Here is a 19,343-nt window from a genome sequence, read left to right as displayed (position 1 = left end):
CCACAATGTGAGTTTGAACTAATTCAACTTTGCTACAAAGAAATGGAGCAAATTGGGGACAATGTATGGTCCTATGTATAGTTCAATCGTGATGTCTGTTTAGAGTCATTTGACAACGCTCTGCAGTTAGAGCTGTTAATCGAACTGGGTAGTTCGTGAGCTGAGCTCGACTCTACTCGTTAAAGACTTGACTCAGTTCGTTTTTCTCAGTAAACGAGTCAAGTTCAAGTTCTAAACATACTCATTTATGAATCGAGCCGAACCGAGTTGGACTCGCGAACTACTCGACAGGCTCAAAATATAAGAACATTAGTATCATTTCATGGCTGCCCTAATTTTTCTTTCCCCTTCCTTTTTCCATAGCCCACTATGGTCGTTAAACTCGACTCGATTTTCAAATTCGAGTTCGAACTCAAAACCGAGTTTGACGAGTCGATCTTGAACAATATTTGAAGCTCGAACTACCATAGTTATTAAACCCGGCCCGGCCCGGCGGTCGAACCGGTCAAACCGGTGGACCGGTCATTAGACCGGGCCGGGTTTGGAATCAGATCGTTTGTGCAAAGAGGCCGTTGACTTAGTCAACGACCCGGTGGTCGAACCGGATTAAACCGGAAACCCGGCCGGTTTTGGCCGGTTTTGTCACTAACCGAATTTTGTGGAAAAATTATATTGCTATTGTTGGAACTCAAACTTCGAACCTCTACCACAACACTACCGCCTGCTTACCACCAAACTACTTCCAAATATGTTGATATAGTAGCTTTATTATGATATATAAATGGTTTTTCAATTTTATCTTTTTTTCTCTAAAACAAATTTATTTGGAATCTTTTAATAAAAATTTATTACCCTCCAAACTCTATAAGTTATAAAATGGATTCCAAAAATAACATATTACATGATTCATTTAAAGACAAATATTATTTTTAATAATTTTTTACACTTAAAATTCATAAATAAGCTAGATAATTACACTAAATATAGATAAAATTTTACACTTGAAGTTTGGTATATTAATAAATAACTTTATATTTGATTGATTCTTATATGAATTAATTATTTTATAACAAATTAAATTAAATGAGCTTTTGTTATGGCATTATTTATTACAATTTATATCATATATCTTATATAAATAATTATGAAATATAATATTTAAATATATGTAGTGACCCACCGGTTCAACCACTCACCCACCGGTTCAACCAGTAACCCGTTGACCCACCTCCTTCGCCGGATTCCTTCTCGGGTTGGGTTTAATAACTATGCGAACTACTAATCGAGTGAGCTCGAGTTAGCTTGATAAATGTTGAGTCGAGTTCGATTAGCAGTTGCTTGAACTCGACTCGACTCGACTCGACTGGATTAGCAGCACTCTCTGCAGTATGTGAAACCAACAAAAATAGGAAAACACTTGTAAGTAGGTCTAAGACAATGAACACCTATAGATTGAAATAATGAGGTCGAGTTAGATAGACTCTATTGAATTTAGTTTAATGGAATATAAGTTTTGTTTAAAATAACATGACTTAATCTTGACAACCTCATTTTCAGGCAGCAAGCAGACTTGTGTCTATATACTTGCAATAAGAAGTAATTACAACGATAATTACTCAACATATTTTACAAGAAAATTTTGCATTTCAACTAAAGAATTTATTTATGACGTAAAGATCTTTCCACTGCTCCGAGCAGTATCCGAGTAGCTTGCAATCTTTCTGTGTACTTGGAAAAGCAAAGTCATAATGCATATTTAAATAGGTTCGGCACAAATGAAATGAAGCATTTTAAATAATTGGAATACATTATTATCTTAGTTATCACCAAGGTGTACAACCTGTTCCAAATAATGTTTTTTTTTGGCCTTTTTTCTGTGACAATTAGGACATGACAAGGTCCTGTAGAAGAAAGGTTTGTGACCTTAATTTTATGCGTGGAAGAATTCTAACCTAAAATGAATGTAACCAATCAACTCCAAAAACAGCTGAACACTCGTGTAATTATGAATTTGCACAAGCTTATCATCGTCTAGCATTCATTTATTAACCCCAGATGGGCTCTATAATTTGCCTGGTAAGATAGTGAGACTTGAAATTCGAGGAACATATCGGCCACTTAGATAATGGTCACAGAGATCTTGTATGGATACTTGTGCAATCAAGCAAAAATGCCCTGGCTCAATCCTCTCAGCTAAATTAATAAAATCCATCAAATTGGAAAAGGTTCTACAACTACAGATGTAGGAAACAATTCAAAATCAACAACAAAACTGAGCAAGAAGCAATGCATACCACGTTTAATTAATAAAGCTCAATGGTTTCATCAAGTGGAACCAAAGAAGGATTATTGAAATGATTTCAACTAAAAAAATTCTCCAACTAAATAGTTAATTGGAGCAATCACATGGACAATTCAACCGTATTTTCTTGAAATTCATTGCCCATGAAAGCAAAGAAAACAAGAGAAATAATCACAAACGCCATATTCACTCTGCAAATGCAGCCCAACACTAGGCTAATTCAATTGCTAGTAAGTACTGATTACTGAACATAATCCAACCAAAAGGTTCCCAATAAAACCCATGATTGTTTTGTTAGGAAACTCACTCAAACTTGGCCTAGATTAGTACTCTCTTTGTTTGGAATCAACATTCTAAGAACACCATTCTTCACGTCAACTTCGATCTTGCCTGCATGGAAAGTGTCTGAAGGAATCTCAATGGTAGCACTGTAAGCCCTTCTGAGTTTCTCAAATCTTGACTGCTTATTGTTTCCTATCCCCTTCACATAAACAGTCCCGTATTCATTCCAAACCTTCACATCCTCCTTATCAATCCCCGGCATCTCCATCCTCACGTACAACCCTTCATCCACATGGTTTATCTCGTAAGCCCCGCGCGAGCCCGAAGTCTGGAAGGGGTTGATGTATTCATCAGAGTACCCACCTGAAATCAACAGAGAAACGAAATCTAAATCGACCCTTTTCACCAGAAGAAGCAAGAAAAACAGAAGAAATGTGGGGAAACTAATTACCGCGTTCAATGGGAAACTGTTCAGAGCGGGGATAAGAACCACCCAGGGCATTGAGGGTCACGCGCGGTTCGTCTCCGAGGATAATAGGGATGCTGGAAGTGATGGAACTAGTTGTTATTGGGGCAACGCCGGCGGCGGAGGGTTTAAGAACGGTGCCGTTGAGGAATCTGGTGAAAAGGGCGGAGGATGCAGGTGAGGCCGCGGTTCTCCTCATAGCCATGAGGAAAGCCATGGAAATTGAATTGACTTCTTTTCCAAGAATTCACAGAATCTGGCAGGTTTCTCCCACCGCTGAGCAGTAGTAGTTTTTTACTGCTAATTCTTGTTGTACAAGAAAAGGACCTCATACGAGTATTAAGTATAAACTACGAAGGAAATTAGGATTAAATAAAATTAATAGAGTTTGACTTGGACCGGAAATGAAAATTTTTGTTGAGTCATTTATATTGCTATTTTCTGTAGTTTTTATTTAAAAATATATTGAATTACTATTTTTAATTAAAATTTTTATAAAAAAAAGTATATTGTATCGATTTAAGATGTATGAAAGATAAAAAAAAATAATTAAAAAATATGCTCATGAAAATATAAAAGCTGTTTGAAAAAAAATTGAAATCCAAACAAGGCTATTATTATTATTATTATTATACTTTGGTAGAGGTCCAATTGTAGGTTAGTACTTCATATACATTAAAAGAAAGCTATTATGCAGGTCTACTTTTATGTACGTTAGTTATCATCCATTCTTTTATTAACATATTACCACAACAAATAACCCAAAAAGAGTATAAAAGGTAGCTTTTTTATTTGGAAACAGGAAATTAAAAATGTTAGTATACTGTTTCAAATAGTGAATTAATGTTAAATAGCAAAAGATAGAGCCATTTCACACTAAAATAATTTTGATTTTATTCCCAACCAAGAAAAATGACGTTGACCAAAACAACACCTATCAATTATTTCGTTTCCTTACCACTCAATTGAAGGTAACCAAAAAGTAGTTAAGTGTCAGCGTTGTGGGCTTCAGCATCCCAGTGGCCAGTGAGCCCTTTAACTTTGCTTAGAAAGCCCAAATCTCCCTCCGAGGAACAACCCATTCACACGTTAATTCATGTTTTGATTATCTGATGATTGATTCTGAAATTGCGTTAAATTGTTCTTATTCATTTTTCTTGTTATGTAGAAAGAACAAGCGTGCAGTTGTTTGGTTCAGTTGCCAAATCTCGCACAATTTTGCCAAAAGAATGCATATTACTAGCTTGAACGCACAAGGCAAAGATAGGCTAATCTGCACAAGAATCGCCTCCAATTAATTCGCATGAAGAATAGGGCACTAGCCTAATCACCTTCTCTTACCTTACCAGTCCATTTTTTTTTTTTTTTATAACACAATAGTTCCAGGTTTTGGCAATTATTTTCCTAAAAAGAACATCAGTCACATAAGCAATTTATTTGCAGATTGTTTCAGATTTGCAGATAATATGACTGATTTCTCCTTCCTACACACGAGAAAAAAAAAAAAAAAAGTAAGGGAAAAACAAAAGTAACGAAGAAGAAGAAGAAGATACAAGCTCAAAACAGAGATATCATTAATTATAACTCCGCTTCTTCAAGTGTCTAGACAGCCAGCATTTACAAACTCTTCCCTCACTCATAATTCACATTTATTTTCCTTAATCCATACTCTTAACCCTGACCACAAAAAGCACTAAGCCTTATAAAAAAAAAACTCCCAAATTAAAGCCTCAAAAACAACCCTTCATCCTAAACGTGTTTCTTGATCATTCATGTTACGCAGAGAACCTTTAATTTTAATCAACCTTAACTTGGAACGCATCTTTCCTCTCTTCCTCCTCCACTTTGGGGACGATTACCTTCAACACTCCATTCTTCATCTCAGCCTTGACCTCCTCAATCTTGTACAGATTAGGCGGCAAATCAAGCCTGCTCGAGTACCTCCTTCCATGTTCCTCCTCCTCTGACTCTTTCACGCCTTCTCCTTTAATTACCAGAGTGTTCTGCTCTACCGTGACCTTCACATTTTCCTTGTCCAGTCCTGGCATGTCCATCTTGATGTACAGCGCTTTTTCGCCCTCCCTAACATCCCAGCCCCTCCTCGACACCGCCGCTGGCCCAAGTTCCCGAGCAGCTAGAAATGGGTCTTCCATGACTCTGTCCATCAGGTTCAGCAACTGGCTCACGCTCCTCGTCGGTGAAAATGGAGTCAACACATCTGCTCGTTTTTTAACAAGGAGAACAAAAATGTTAACCTCCTATTCCGCACCATTATCCAAATCAATCAATCATCAAAATCACATTTCCCATACCCAACTGTCAAGAAAATTTTGAAGAAAATAGCTAACACCATTTCATTATCGAGTATCGATCGTTGAATTAACCAGCTAACATCAGGCCAGTATCAATTAAGGCATCGAAGATCTTTTTGTTTTAAAGAAAACGAAAAAAAATTTCCTAAATGGCTCTAAATTAATTGACTCGTACACACAACAAAGACAAAGGAACAATTTTGATGAAAGCAGGGGAAATCTAGTACCTGAAAAGAAGCTGGGGAAAGAGTCCCGTCGGCGAAAGACACCGCTTTCGGGGCGGCGTTCGACGTCAACACTCCGGTCACCCTCACCATAAGTCGTCATCTGAGCATTCGTATTGAAAGAACGCACCATCGAAGGAGCAGCTGCAAGGGTACGGAGAGAGCCAACATCGATAAGCTTCATGAGAAGAGGTGAAGAAACATTCGCAGCCCTTCGGAAAGCAAGTGAGGAAGCCATTTTCGAAAGGGTTGCCGAATCTGATTTCAGGTTGTGAAAGAGTACTAGTAGAATATCAAGCTTTGCTTGGTGACTGACCGTTGTGTACCAGCGGAGAATGGGCGGAGTGGCTTTATAAAGGAAGGCGGTGACGTGGAGAAGGGGAAAAGGAACGAGCTGGAATCAGCGGGAGGCGCATCTCTCTCTTGTGTGGAAAATTCCAGAGTGTGAAGAAGTTTCTGGAGGTTTTGTTCTAGAATCAAGACTTCAGGACTTGGATTGATCCATCTCAAGGATTAGGAATTCCCTCCATTGGCACGTCCACAAAGCTGAACTTTGGGCTTGGTTTGGTTGTGTATGTTTTTAAATTCGGACCGGACTTGTCCATCCGATCGATCGAATCAAGAATCAGTCGAGTCTTTGGTCCAAATTATTCTAAAAGATCAGGTGGATAAAAGCTCGATCAAATACGATCAAAAACCAAATTTGACTGGAAGAGCTGTTTGGAGTCAAAAGAAAGGTCAAATATTTTTAATATTATATTTTGACCTCTAAGTTGTTAAAAATTATTAATATATCTCAAATATTTCATACTTTATAAATGTTGTTCTAAAATTTGATGTTATTTTTCAATCAAGTCTATAATTTTAATTCTAAACTTGTTAATATTCATTAAATAATATAAATTGCTACTTAATCGTTCTAATTTCTTTGTATTTTCTTGTTAAATATATTTGAAACATCAAATATATATGAATATACATTTATTAATATTAACATGCTCTTAGGTATATTACATACAATATTTTAATTTTTAAATAATTTTTATTTTTGACATCATTCGATTCAACCCCGATCGAACTCATTAATCCCTGAGTTCGATCGAGTCGATGCTCGGTCCCAGACTGAAAACATAAGTTGTGTACTATCATTATTAGGGGTCCAGCGAGTTTGGCGCAGCTAAGGCCTGATCATAGGACCCAAAATTAGGATACAAACTATAAGTCATTAAAATGTGAGATCCTAAATCCTATGTTAAGCGATGATATGACTTAACCAACAATTATAGACTAAAAAGATGGTCCACTTCATTGATTTTAGGAATTTTATATTGTCGTATCTATCGTTTAAAGATGCCGTGATTTTGAATCGCTTTTTATAAGTGGACTCAAATTTGAGAGCGTGGGTTTATTTGTTAAAAGAAGAACCTAAAAGAAAAAGTGAAAATAAATCGAACAAAAATAGATGGACCATAATTGTAATTATATGCATTTACGTCATAAATTAATTGTATATTAAATCTATTACCAAGTTCTTAAGAAAAAAAAAATTCAATTTCACATGGAATACATTAGATTATTGAATAAAGTTCAAATGCATTTTGCTTGCAAGTCTGTGCAAATGCACACTTGTGTCTTAATACTTTGCATAATGCGTGCGCATATGTTTGGTGTAAAATACCTTTTCACTTATCATAAGTAACATTTGTGTAAGTAACCGTACACATACTGCATCCTATGGTTAACATTCTGTACAAATGGAGAGTGTTGTAATCCAATTTATCCTATAATATTGCATTCAAAAAAATGAAAGAAGGGACAGAGCATTGACCAAAAGTTCTTCCATTCCTCCCAATGAATCATCCATCAGCTTCATCACACTAACTTTTTGTACTGATCATAAGACCTTAAGAATTAAAAAAGAAAAGGTTAAAAAATGACGGATGTACTGTAGGAGAATCAAAATTCTTGCATAAAGGCGACAAAAAAGGTTGACACTGATAAATCGTAGCACCAAAATGAACAATTCAAACGGGATTACAATGCAAAATAAAATAACTCAATCTTGAAAGAGTAAAAATCCCATTTCTAAAATTTTAGAATAATCTCCAACTTCAAAATTTTCATGCAGGACTATTTAATAAAAGAAATGCATGTATGTAAGACAAGAAAGTTCTTCGAATAAAAACCGTGATGAAATCACAATATGTCAACCACCGAGAAGAATAAGAGGACACCACACAAAAGAAGAAAGATCCACCTAAATTGGCTGCGACTTACCTGGGCCTGGAAGTCAACCCCAAAAAGTCAGAAATCCTGCCAAAAATAGATGGAGTACCCATAATTGTCTCGCCATCATGCCATGGGATTTCCTGCATTCGGAAACCTAAGTAAACTTTTCAATCTTCACAAGCTAAAGCGAGATCCAAGCAAAAGAAAAATCTAACGGGAGTAATCTTGAATTTTGACACATGCTTTTTCATGAACAGAGCATATCATCTAATAGTGGACGATGGTTATCTTAAAAAGTGCCTAATTGTTCTTCAACTGTAACGCATACAGAAGAAAGGAAGATGTAAACGATTGTCTAGTCTTTGTATTCGAGCTCAAAAGGTATAAACTCCTGCACATATTCAGTGCATAAACTATGGGGCGAAGGAAAGTAAGCGGATCAATTAGAGTTTGAGTAACAATTTTGCTGATTGCCGACCATAAGAAAGGAAATATGTTCAGGGACTTGGCAACAACCTGAGAATTATTCGAACTGTCATCTTGCATCAGCAACACCCTTTCTGAGGAAAATTCTTCTGACCCCTCTGCAACTGGAATTGCTGCTTTGGGTGACAGAGTATGAATCGCTCTCAGTTTATGGTCCTTAACCAGTCCGTCCTCGCCGAACTGTAACAGGATCACCACATTTCCATGGTTATCATCTTCATGAATTAGCAAGTCCAGTGCCTATGCACTCTCACTTTGCTCGAGGACATTAATAGACACTTCAAGAATAATAGAGTTACCAGGTCCCAGTTGATGTCTTTTTCCGTGGTACTGGGACTAACAACTGCACTTCGAATGAGAAACTTGTCCTTGCTTGGTGCATTCGGAGGAGCTTTCTGAGCTTGCATTGTCACTGAAGCAAAGAAAATTAACAAAAGAGCAAGAGTTAGTGAAGGATCACCTGCTGTACCTTAAAGAATCTTGAAGACTGGGAAGATGTTTTATACCACATTGCCGAAATTTTTGTCTACCAGTAAGAGTTTTACACTCAATATCCCTTAAAAAATGGGGTGTCAAGTAGAATTTGAGCAACAAAGGGGTTGAGACCAGAAAGGATCTTCATTGTGCTCGGTTTCACCAAGTCGAAGACTCTAATTTCGCATAAGAGTACAATCTAGCACAGGTTGCTATTGATTATTTTCAAAATTCTGGCATTAGAAAGAAGCAAAGTTTGTGCAAGGAAAGGGAGGGGTGACTGGCGAAAGGTAATCACACCTGTGATACTAAATGTAGATTGAGGAACCATAACACCTCGGATTGGTCGAGCACTGTAGTTCTTCGGGTTTGTGGTCATGACCTGAAGACAAAGTACTTCAGACTTCAGCATGTACAAGAAGAACTGCAAACGAATTTAATTCTTGTTTCAAATGGATATGCTAGAAAATTCTGAAAACCCTCCACCGACATCATACAAATGAAATTCGATGTACCTAAAAATATCTGCAATTGTAGAATAGATGAGAATGTAAATTCTCTAAGGATTAATATGCCCCTAATATTGGAAAATCACCTTGAAAGCAACATAATTTGCAGTCGTATTTGAAAATTGGAGAGAACTGGAAATCTGCTTATTCGCCTCAACTGTCCAATACGTCCAGTTAAAGACAACAAAAAGAAATCAAACAAACGTGAGTATAACTCCATAGAAAGAATGGAAAAGGTTTGGGGTGCTTACAAGGAAATTTGATGACATCAGGCATCTCCATTGTGCTCATCTTTTTACCCTCAAAGACAAGAAGAGAACAGTGTTAATTTGCATCAGTTCATAATGAAAAGGTACCTGTAAAAATGAGGTACTTGGCTAGGATAGAATATACAGGTCAGCTGGTCTATTCATAACACTTATCAGATGAATAATGATGTCATGAGCCCAAACTAGCTTCATTGTAAACTCATCAATCTGAATTCTGGGTACTTGTGTGGAAAGGAATTTTTGCAAAAGCATTTACTTTTACATTTTATTTCATTGATGCCAAGCAAATTTAACTGTGCAGACCAGTTCTATCTTCCTTATGTGTTCGCAGAGTACCTCAAGAAAAATAAAATCCAGGAAAGGTAAAACTAGAAAATTGTCAAAACTATAAATTAAGTGCTGAAGGTAGAACTCATTTTCATAGGAACATAGACATGTCTTGGTAGTGCTATAAGATGTGATCATTGAAATACATGAAAATACAAAGGTATCTATGGCCTTCTGAAAGGAGGCACATAGTTGGGGAGAAATCATCACTGAGCCTCTTCAGTAGAGGCAAGACAACATTTTTAGGCAAGAAGAAAGCTAAAAATGCCTGATAAAAATGCTGATGGAAGACATTCGTTTTCTGATTCATACAAATGTCTATCCCTTAATGGAAATGCTTTTAGTTTCAAGATGATCTTTTGGTGGTTTTGATATACATTTTCTAGCTCTTCAGCATCGACTTCCCTGATTTTGATAAGGAATCTATTCCAGTATACACAAGTTGGATGATTTGCAGATTTCTGCACCTAAACTAGTTGCTTAATGATACATTTCCAGAGAATGTAAATCTTGCTTCTAGTTCTGATTTTCACTCCAGATGGTTTGTAAACTATTTGCCACATATTAGTAGAAAACATATCAGGCTGGACAGAATCATAGTTTGCACTCCAATACGATCCTAGAATACAACATCAAATTATTGAATGCATGCTTCTATGTACCGATGTAAAAATCCAACTAGGATGTGTATTTGTAGGCTATAACCAAAAGGTTTGACATGAATTTTAAGAACTGATGCGGGCATACAAAACAACACAAATTTAAAACAAGAATTCGAAATCAAACATTCCGAATTTACTAGTTCAAAACAAAAACTGTGCAGCTATATAAGACAGAAAACCTGAGAAGAATTCAAATGTGTGCCATCTGTTAGCAATGTGTTGGCTTGCTCAGACTCCAGCGAAAGTGGTAGAGCTGTGGACAGGTAAACAACTGGCAATTTGTATTCTTCAATAGAAAACCCTTCCTCCTTATCAAACTATACAAGAGGAAACTCCAGTTTTAATTGCATATAATAAATGCAGAATAAGTGGGTGATTACAACTTTTGACTTGTTGACAATGGCATCAAGGAAAATTGTAAAATTTAATTATGCATATGCAAGTTTGCCATTCAATTAGTAACTCTTGACAAACTCATGAATTGATCGCACAATCATATGACATACCACATTCTTGGTGATGTGGTTTAAGTCTGCACATGCGCTGACAAGGACACTTTGAATCTTAAATTTGTCCTCGCATTGCTTGGCTGTGCAGGGCTTATTCTGAGCTTGCATTGTAACTGTGGAGATTGAAGCAAGAGGCATAATATTCAGAAACAGCACCTTCTTTTATCAAATACAAATACAATGAATGCAGGAGAACAAAGGAAAGTTACATCAATCTCAGAGAGCCCTTTTTTTTTTTTTTTTGCAAGAGCATAAAAAACAAATAGATCAATTCATCAAATTTAGGCTTCATTCAGGAAAGACCAGTTTTCGACCCTCATACAGTTCAGTTTCGACGAGACTTGTATCTCATTGAACTCAACAGTGTCGGAGAAATTGTTCCAATGGAAGGGAGAAATAACACAAGATTTTCATAGTTTCAATAACCAAAGAATCAAACACCTAAGACGATGTTTTGATTTCTTTTACCTGTCTTAATAAACAGAGTTGAAGAAGAAAAGCAAACAAAGGAAAAAAAATTGTTACCACCTGTGATACCACATGTTGTCCCTGGCAAAATAATTCCAGTGTTTGGGCGGACAACATAGACAGTCTTATTGGTCGTTAAAACCTGTAAGTGAGAAAAACAATGAGATTACAAAAGCCTAACCTAACCAACCAGATTAGAAAATCCACACATAGGGTATTGAAGTGAAGTATACCTTGAAAGCAACAGGGCTATTCATCAAATTAGACAAGTGAAGACAGCAAGATATCTGCTTCTTTGGCTCAACTGACCAGACAACCAATAAAAGACTGCACTGTTAAATAACAAATGCAGAAGGAAGAATAAACTCTGAGAAAACTTGATTGCAAAACAATAGGGACTCACTCACAGGTAAATCTCAGTTCCGAAGGTTCTATCTTGAGAAGCCTCCCTCCACTTGGCGTCTTTTACTCTCATAAAGTAACAAAAAGAGAGAATAAATATTCAGCAGGACCAATAAAAAGGCTTGGCAGAAGAAACTAACTGCCAACTGTTTAATACTTATCACAAAGCTAATCAATGATGAAAAGTAATACGCGAAAATATTTCACTGGCTAATGAAAAGAGTTAATGTTTAGCTTGATTCTGACAAACCAATTACCTCGATCATTATATAACTCAGCCCATTTGATTACAGAATAGCTCAAAAAAAAAATGTTTTCTGCCTATCTCAAATTTCATGCCAAAGGATATTGCAGACTCAAGAAATGGGAAAACAGACAAAGATGATTAGCATTATGAATTCTTTTGCAGATGTCCAGCTAATCATTCTCACGAGTAAATGAGCATGTTTTTTGCACATTAAACCCAGAAGCAAAGGCCCTTTACCTCAGAGGAATTGTCAAGACTACGAGTAGATGCTTCAACAACCTGAAGATACCAGCATCCAAAGCTTTTTAGAACATTCAAAAAAAATAAAAAACAAAAAAAAAAGGAACTCTCAAACTCATGCAAACCTCCATTGTCTACAGCCAAAAGTGCTCCGAAAACAAGCTTTGTTGATGTGGGAGAATTCTTGGTTACATGTCAAAAATACAAGAATGCTTCTTGTTAGTCTCTATAAAATTAAAAGGCAACATCTAATGCTATTAGGATTCTATTATAGTAGTATAACAAAGTCAAGTCAATTGGGGAAAATAGTTTAAAATGTTTAAGAAATTACGTAGAACATAATAATGGTAGTGCAAAGCCAAGAACATATGGAACCACATCAATTAATGCCAAACTTTTTTTTTCTTTTTCCTCTTCTTATTTGGAGGGGAACCAAACCATGTCAATTACTTGTTTGAGCCTTTGAGGGTAGAAACATTTCATTTGTTCAATGAAAGAAATTTCATTTGAAACATGAAAATTACTACGACACGGCCGCACAATCTCGTACGGCAACGATAGTTGTGAAACTTCCTATATTGTGCTCTTAGGATACTTTTCAAATTATGAATTCCATCTCGATCTTGAAGTCAGCTAATAATAGTATAGTTGGAGGGCTAGAATTTTGTGATTTAAAGTCCATGTTTTACATTATCAAAAAAAAAAAGTCCATGTTTTATGAACTAAGATAGCTTCTTGATAGATAAGTTGTGATTCAAATTCTTGTATTTTACAAAGTTTAGATTTATTGCGATAAGCAAAATCAATTCCCTGCTGCCCTGAACTTCTCTCTTTTTCTTTTTTTTTAATGCTAATTAATAGCATAGGATGGTAGAAATTATTCATTTTCGTTGAAGAATTTTATTTATTTAGCTAATGCTGAGTTTTCTACATTTTATTTTCATGATATATAAAAACTGTTTAAATAGTAGATTATTTGGGATAATTTCTTTTTAAAAAAAATATACTGTAGCATTTTTTTTTTCTGAATGTGATATATGTAAAATAAAAATATAGTTAAAAAATGTATTAACAGTGTAAGCAAATAATAATTTGACAAATAATCTCTGTCTAAACCAACCCTATGGAAACATAAGTTTACAAATGAATAAAATATTTTACTTTGACAATTTTATTGGATCAAACAAAATTTTTAGCAGGTTTGACAAGAAAAGTCGAAGATTATCTGAAAGAAGCAGGTTTGACAATACAAAGCATGAAAGGACTTCAATGTGTGATCATCCAGTAGTATATCGGCAGTTCAACTGCTGAAGCAGAGCTTTTATTATATTAGCCAAATTCCCCATCACTTGAAAGCCGAATCAAAATTTATTTTATTTTCAAAAAAGACTTCATCCGTAGGAGTAGTAGGATATGATATGCTACTCTAAAGAGGACAAGGGGCCGAATGATTATCAAGGAAATCGTTTTGGACGATTTTGTGTAAAATACATGCCGCGCCATAATTTTATTAGCACACGATATAATTCACTTATAATTCACTTGTAAAGGATATTTCTTCGTCCCATTTGCAGGGTTATGTGTATTTATTGGTACCTTCTTATATTATAATCTTCTTGGCTGGGCTAATAGACAGACATCTTATATTGGCCTTGTCCTTGTTTCCTTTTTCTCTTTTACGTTATTGGGCTTGTCACTTTATTCCCTCCCTTCATCAAAATTTATCCCTTTTTTTAGATTAAAGTTGAGTAATCTCGTCTACTTCTTGATTAGAAGGTGTTTCAACATTAAAAAAATTAACGGTGTTTTGTTGTCAACTAACAGGTCTTCCGTAGTGTACGTGCTCACTCTTGCTGCCTAATGCCAATTTTTGTTTTGATTGCTCAGTAGCCTTCCTCAATTTGCTTATTTAGTAGTAATTTAGACACAATTTTATGAACCCAAGGTTAAACCTCATCATAATTAAGTAACAACAGTTGCTGCCACTACGGTAAAAAATGAGAATTGACAACCACCAATTTAAAAAAAAAAACACTATCAGTTTCAGAAGTTGCCCACCAATGCCACAATTTCGTGAAATGAAAGCCTTTCATATTCTATGTTAGAGAAATGGTCAAGACGCCCAGTTTCCACCCTGCCAGTAGCGACTTGCCTTTACCAGACAACAGCAAGAAGTCCCGTCCATTACTGTACATGGCTTAACTTGTACTGCCATGGCTCAAATATATCTAAACTTCATAACCAGATTCCTGCATACTTGCAACCTAAACGTACAGTTTCACACCAAAATACAGCAGATTACCTTGATAGCACGAATTGACAAACCCAATACGAAATATAACAGAAAATAATTGGATTATGGTGCTTAAGAAGAAACTATCTCCCAACATTTTTTGGGATTTTCAATGTCTTGCAAAGCAGTAATTTGTCCTACAAGATCAAACTGCATTTTTAAATACTAGTTGAATAACAAGAAATAAAAAAATTTCATCAACTTCATAAAAGAATACACCTATAATCCACCAGATCAAGTTTCCTGCTACACAAATGCTAACTATGCAAAATCAGTGTCCTCACTGGAAGAATTATGTCCTTTTCAATGTGTATCCCAATATGATGCCCAGCAAGCCAAAGACAATGACAATAACTACAGATACACCGCCACGACTTTTGTTGCTGTCATGCCTCAAGAGTTCCTGCACCACAGAATGTTTATAAGGATAAGCTACAACCATTTTTCAAATACTAGACAAGAAATCTGACACATAACAAAGTACAACGTACTTCTGTAATGATTCTAATTGCAACTGATTGTTGCTTACCTCTCAGTTCTGCATTTCTACAGTTTGTGATATATTTACAACAAACTTATTTGCCATTTCATAGAGTGAATCCAAACCAAACAAATAAAATTGGAGAAAAAGCATGATTGTAGGCAAATAACCAAGCATGCTAGATCTCACATAATAAGGGACAGGAAACCTTACCAATTCTTGACGAATTCTTTTACTATGTTGGACTGCAGCAGCTTTTTCCTCAGTTAACTTTGAAATGAGAGATCTTGCCTGAAAAACATCACATCATGTTCCTATTAGTTGTCAAAGTTAAATGCTTGAGCTGGATGGATGCAAAATGCAAATGGACGAAGACATGCATCTAAAAATCAAACGATAAAGCAAACTTAAAAAGGGAATAGCTAAGTTCTTGTAGAATCAACAAGCGTATTGCTGTGAGAAAATCAGAGGGTAAAGGAATACCATAGCCAGTCAAAAGATGTGTGCATAATGTTGCTCTTAAATCAACAATACCAAAAGAAACACTCCAAAATGATATGTGGAGACCAATATTTCCAATATCATTAATTCTCTATGACAAAAAACTACATAAATTATGTCATAGTGTCCAACCATTACTCCCATGTACCAAGAAAGACTACAAATCAAATAAGACTTTTGAAACTTGAATGCGTGTGTCTGGGTACATTTCTCTACAACTCTTTTTAGGGGGAACTAAAAAAGCATATTAAACTATCCACTTAAACCCCTAGTTCCTTGATAGTGTCTCAAGAACAATTTCCATTTGCTTCCAAACACAGGCTTGAAGATGAACGGGAGATCTGACCCAGATCTACCTAGACCTAAAAAAAAATACTGCTGTTTCACATTTGGAATATATGGACAGAGAGTTTGCACTGCTATGTTTCAAACATTGGTTAAAAGACTTGGCAATCTGACCAGCAAAATATTACTTTTGGCACCAAGCTGAACACAGTTCCAGACTAAGGAACTGGCAAAAGTACGGAAATCCATCCATATCTCGATTACATAGGAATATTATATTACCTTATCCCATCATCTGTGAAACAACAATAATATATCATTGCATAGCACAAAGGTAAACCCATCCCAAAATTACTTTGGAATAGTAAGTCCAGATTCACTCTTTTCCTTTTATGGTCCTTCCACCCAGAACTATCATCTTCATATAAGTAAGCTTGTATAGAGAGATGCACTAAAGATAGCGGTATTTCCCTCGAGTGTAGATCACGAAGATATGTGCAAACCTTAAATGGCTAGTTTGGACAATGGAATCCAAACATAAATAAAAGCAGTAAATGCTATGATTTATAGGATAATTAACTGGCACAATACAAAAGATATGCAATTCTAAGCACAAGCGAAGACCCGTAAAGTATTGAAAATTGAGCTCTCATATTTTTAATGTGCTTAGAGAGGAGCAAATGTTACCTCTGAAGATCTGTCATATGTATCCACAAACTTTCTCGAGACCTGCATGTACAAAAAGTTTTTTCTCAATGCCAAGGTATTATCAATGCTAGGTAAAAGGAGTGAAGAGAACATCATAAAATCAACCCCACCCCCCCCCCCCAAAAAAAAAAGAAGGGAAAAAAATGAAAAAGGAACCAAAATTGACCTACCTCAGAACCACCAAAACTCCCATTTTCAAATATCAATGGCCTAGGAGAAGAACCCTCTTCAGATCCTTCTGCAACTGGTGATGGAGGTTGTGGAGGGGATACATAAATAACTTTTAGTTTGCATTCTTCAACTAGATTTCCGCTCTCTTTGTTGAACTGTTAAAAGAGAAACCACTTGTATAAGATATGACGTGTGTTGACAATATACAGCTCTTCTAGCAAACCCACTTCTTTTAGCTTCTAGCATTTAAGACAGATAAGGAACATATGAGCACAAAATAGCTCAGAAAAAGCTTAAAAACAAATGAAAGGTTCAGCCACATTAATCACCCTAAAATCATAAATAGACAAACTAAATGACCAGACAAAATTACCATATCTCCAGTTATATCTTTCGGTGTTGCTCCAGGACTAGCAACTGTGCTCTGGAGCAGAAATTTGTCCCTGCACACCAAGTCAGCAGGAGCTTCCTTTTGCGCTTGCATTGTAACTGCAGATGATAAAAAAGTAAAAATTAATGACCAACACAAGGACCAGTGTTTGTATCGTCAATATAATGAGAAAAAGAAAAAAGCAAAATTCTTATCCAAAAAAATGGAAATCAACAACCCCACAAGGACCAGTCTTTGGTTCATAAATATGATGATGGAAAGAAACAGAGGAAACTTTTTATTCAAATGCCATTATTGGTAACCCAATTAAGATTGAACTACGAATAAATCTATCCAGAATTAGACCTCTCGGGGCTTAATTTTGACGGTTGAGCCAAATAGAAGTTGGACACTACAATGTCATTACATTATATTCAATATTATGTTTTTGTTTCAACAAAAGGGCTCAATGAAATCCTCCAATGTATTTTATCTGCTACTTCTCATTATCTGTTCCTGGCCAGCAACCAAATGGAGAAATCAGAGAAGATGACGTGACAAATTCACAAGTGTCATAAGACCCTGCAATAGATTGAATTTTGAAAGCCATTCATTTACAGCTACAAACCATGATGGACCATCTTTTCTGATCACAATGCGGAGAAATGTTTTCCTCTCTAAGGTTAAAGCACACATTTCTGAAAGAACACCTCAGATGATCTTCGAGAATCGCTCCCTACCATTTCAAATCCATGATAAGAGTTCCTACTCCATACTCTTCAAAGTGTTTGTTCAACATCAAAAGAGGAAGCCTATAGCAAGCATTTGAATTTAACAATACCCACATTATATCTTTTTAACTCAAGAATTAACATTAAAAATAAAAGCAAACCACTTAGATGTGTTGGAGGAAATATTAACAGAAAATGTGATGTATAACTACCTATCACATCACAAGTTGATCTCGGCAAGACAATCCCCGTGTTTGGTCGAACACAATATTTTTTGGGATTCGTCGTTTTGACCTACAACACAAAACAGATGTTTAAAAGAAACGTGAAATAGATCGAATGCAGATAGATAATTCAAGACATCAAGTATGAGAGGGAAAAAAAAAACCGCTTCTACATAATTGGTGGGATATGTTCAAAGAAAAAACTTAAGAATTTACCTTAAATGCGACATGATTTTCTGTCTTATTAGATAATTGAAATGAACAAGAGATCTGCTTCTTCAGCTCAACTGAAATTCACAACAACATTTAGGAAAAAAAACGAAAAAAAAAAATTACAACAACAAGAAAAAATAAATCGAAAATGACTTACGAGGGAACTTGAGCTCCAATGGTTCAATGTTTAAAAGTTCTCCGGCACTCATTTTCTCTTATGTATTTTGTTTTTTTTTTCACCCGAGATAAGATGACACTGAAGAAATGAATTCAATCAAATTGGAACAGATAGAATTTTTTTTTCTTGGTTTTTTTTTGGAGATTTGGGGAAGAAACAGATAGGGGTGATCCGAATAAATCTGGAGTGGGGAGGAGGAAGGAAAAGGTGGGGGGTGTTGGTTTTTTATTAGTACTACAATTTGCGTACATTTGTTTTCTTTTTTTTAATAAGAAAGATGAAACGGAAAAATCGTGGTCACAATTTCAAGCAATGACGTCATCTTACCACGTAGTTTTTTTGTTTTTTTTCAAAATAAACCAGATGGGTAAAATACAAAAAAAAAACTCCCATGATTTAACAAATATTCAGTTTAATTCTTTCTGATTTGAAAATCTATACTATAACCCCCTGTAATTTCAATTAAATTAAAAATTGGATAGAAAACATCCAATGTGACGGTTGTACTGGAAATATTAATATTACCCCCATTTTATGTGAAATGCTTTCCATTCAATTTTTAATTTAATCGAAATTGCAATGAGCTAAGTGTAATTTTTTAAATTAGGGAGAGTTAAATTCAACATTGTGCAAACCATCGAGAGTTCATTTATACAGGAGCAATTTTGACATTTCACGTATTACCGTTATATGAGATGATTTCCGTTCAATTTTTAATTTAGATGAAATCACAGAGAGCCATAGTGTAGATTTTCAAATCAGAGGAAGTTAAATTGAATA

General features: G+C 35.6%; 4 protein-coding genes across 4 annotated transcripts; all 4 read right to left on the bottom strand.

Annotated features, from left to right (window-relative positions):
• Positions 1-2,273: 2,273 nt before the first annotated feature.
• On the bottom strand, positions 2,274-3,347 carry LOC113703018 (heat shock 22 kDa protein, mitochondrial). The gene is made up of 2 exons (XM_027224225.2): positions 3,036-3,347; positions 2,274-2,947 (listed from the first exon to the last, which is right to left on the bottom strand). Exons 1-2 carry the CDS (start codon positions 3,265-3,267, stop codon positions 2,610-2,612), a joined length of 570 nt encoding a protein of 189 aa, XP_027080026.1. The 5' UTR covers positions 3,268-3,347; the 3' UTR covers positions 2,274-2,609.
• Positions 3,348-4,600: 1,253 nt separating this feature from the next.
• On the bottom strand, positions 4,601-5,958 carry LOC140013040 (small heat shock protein, chloroplastic-like). The gene is made up of 2 exons (XM_072062019.1): positions 5,590-5,958; positions 4,601-5,268 (listed from the first exon to the last, which is right to left on the bottom strand). The coding sequence occupies exons 1-2, from the start codon at positions 5,822-5,824 to the stop codon at positions 4,847-4,849; spliced, it is 657 nt and encodes a 218-aa protein (XP_071918120.1). The 5' UTR covers positions 5,825-5,958; the 3' UTR covers positions 4,601-4,846.
• Positions 5,959-7,249: 1,291 nt separating this feature from the next.
• On the bottom strand, positions 7,250-12,641 carry LOC113704975 (vesicle-associated protein 1-4-like). Its single transcript, XM_072062087.1, has 14 exons — positions 12,534-12,641; positions 12,406-12,447; positions 11,927-11,981; positions 11,753-11,823; positions 11,580-11,661; positions 11,049-11,164; positions 10,722-10,859; positions 9,536-9,575; positions 9,371-9,441; positions 9,076-9,157; positions 8,601-8,713; positions 8,332-8,481; positions 7,864-7,955; positions 7,250-7,489 (listed from the first exon to the last, which is right to left on the bottom strand). The coding sequence occupies exons 1-14, from the start codon at positions 12,537-12,539 to the stop codon at positions 7,459-7,461; spliced, it is 1,089 nt and encodes a 362-aa protein (XP_071918188.1). The 5' UTR covers positions 12,540-12,641; the 3' UTR covers positions 7,250-7,458.
• Positions 12,642-14,746: 2,105 nt separating this feature from the next.
• Positions 14,747-18,797, bottom strand: LOC113704234 (vesicle-associated protein 1-2-like). The gene is made up of 8 exons (XM_027226006.2): positions 18,543-18,797; positions 18,389-18,459; positions 18,161-18,242; positions 17,221-17,336; positions 16,847-17,002; positions 16,656-16,697; positions 15,396-15,473; positions 14,747-15,104 (listed from the first exon to the last, which is right to left on the bottom strand). The coding sequence occupies exons 1-8, from the start codon at positions 18,592-18,594 to the stop codon at positions 14,994-14,996; spliced, it is 708 nt and encodes a 235-aa protein (XP_027081807.1). The 5' UTR covers positions 18,595-18,797; the 3' UTR covers positions 14,747-14,993.
• Positions 18,798-19,343: the final 546 nt, after the last annotated feature.

This window comes from Coffea arabica, chromosome 8e (genome assembly GCF_036785885.1).
Source record: "Coffea arabica cultivar ET-39 chromosome 8e, Coffea Arabica ET-39 HiFi, whole genome shotgun sequence".
In the NCBI taxonomy this organism is placed as follows: Eukaryota; Viridiplantae; Streptophyta; class Magnoliopsida; order Gentianales; family Rubiaceae; genus Coffea; species Coffea arabica.
This window is presented reverse-complemented; position numbering and strand designations above follow the sequence as displayed.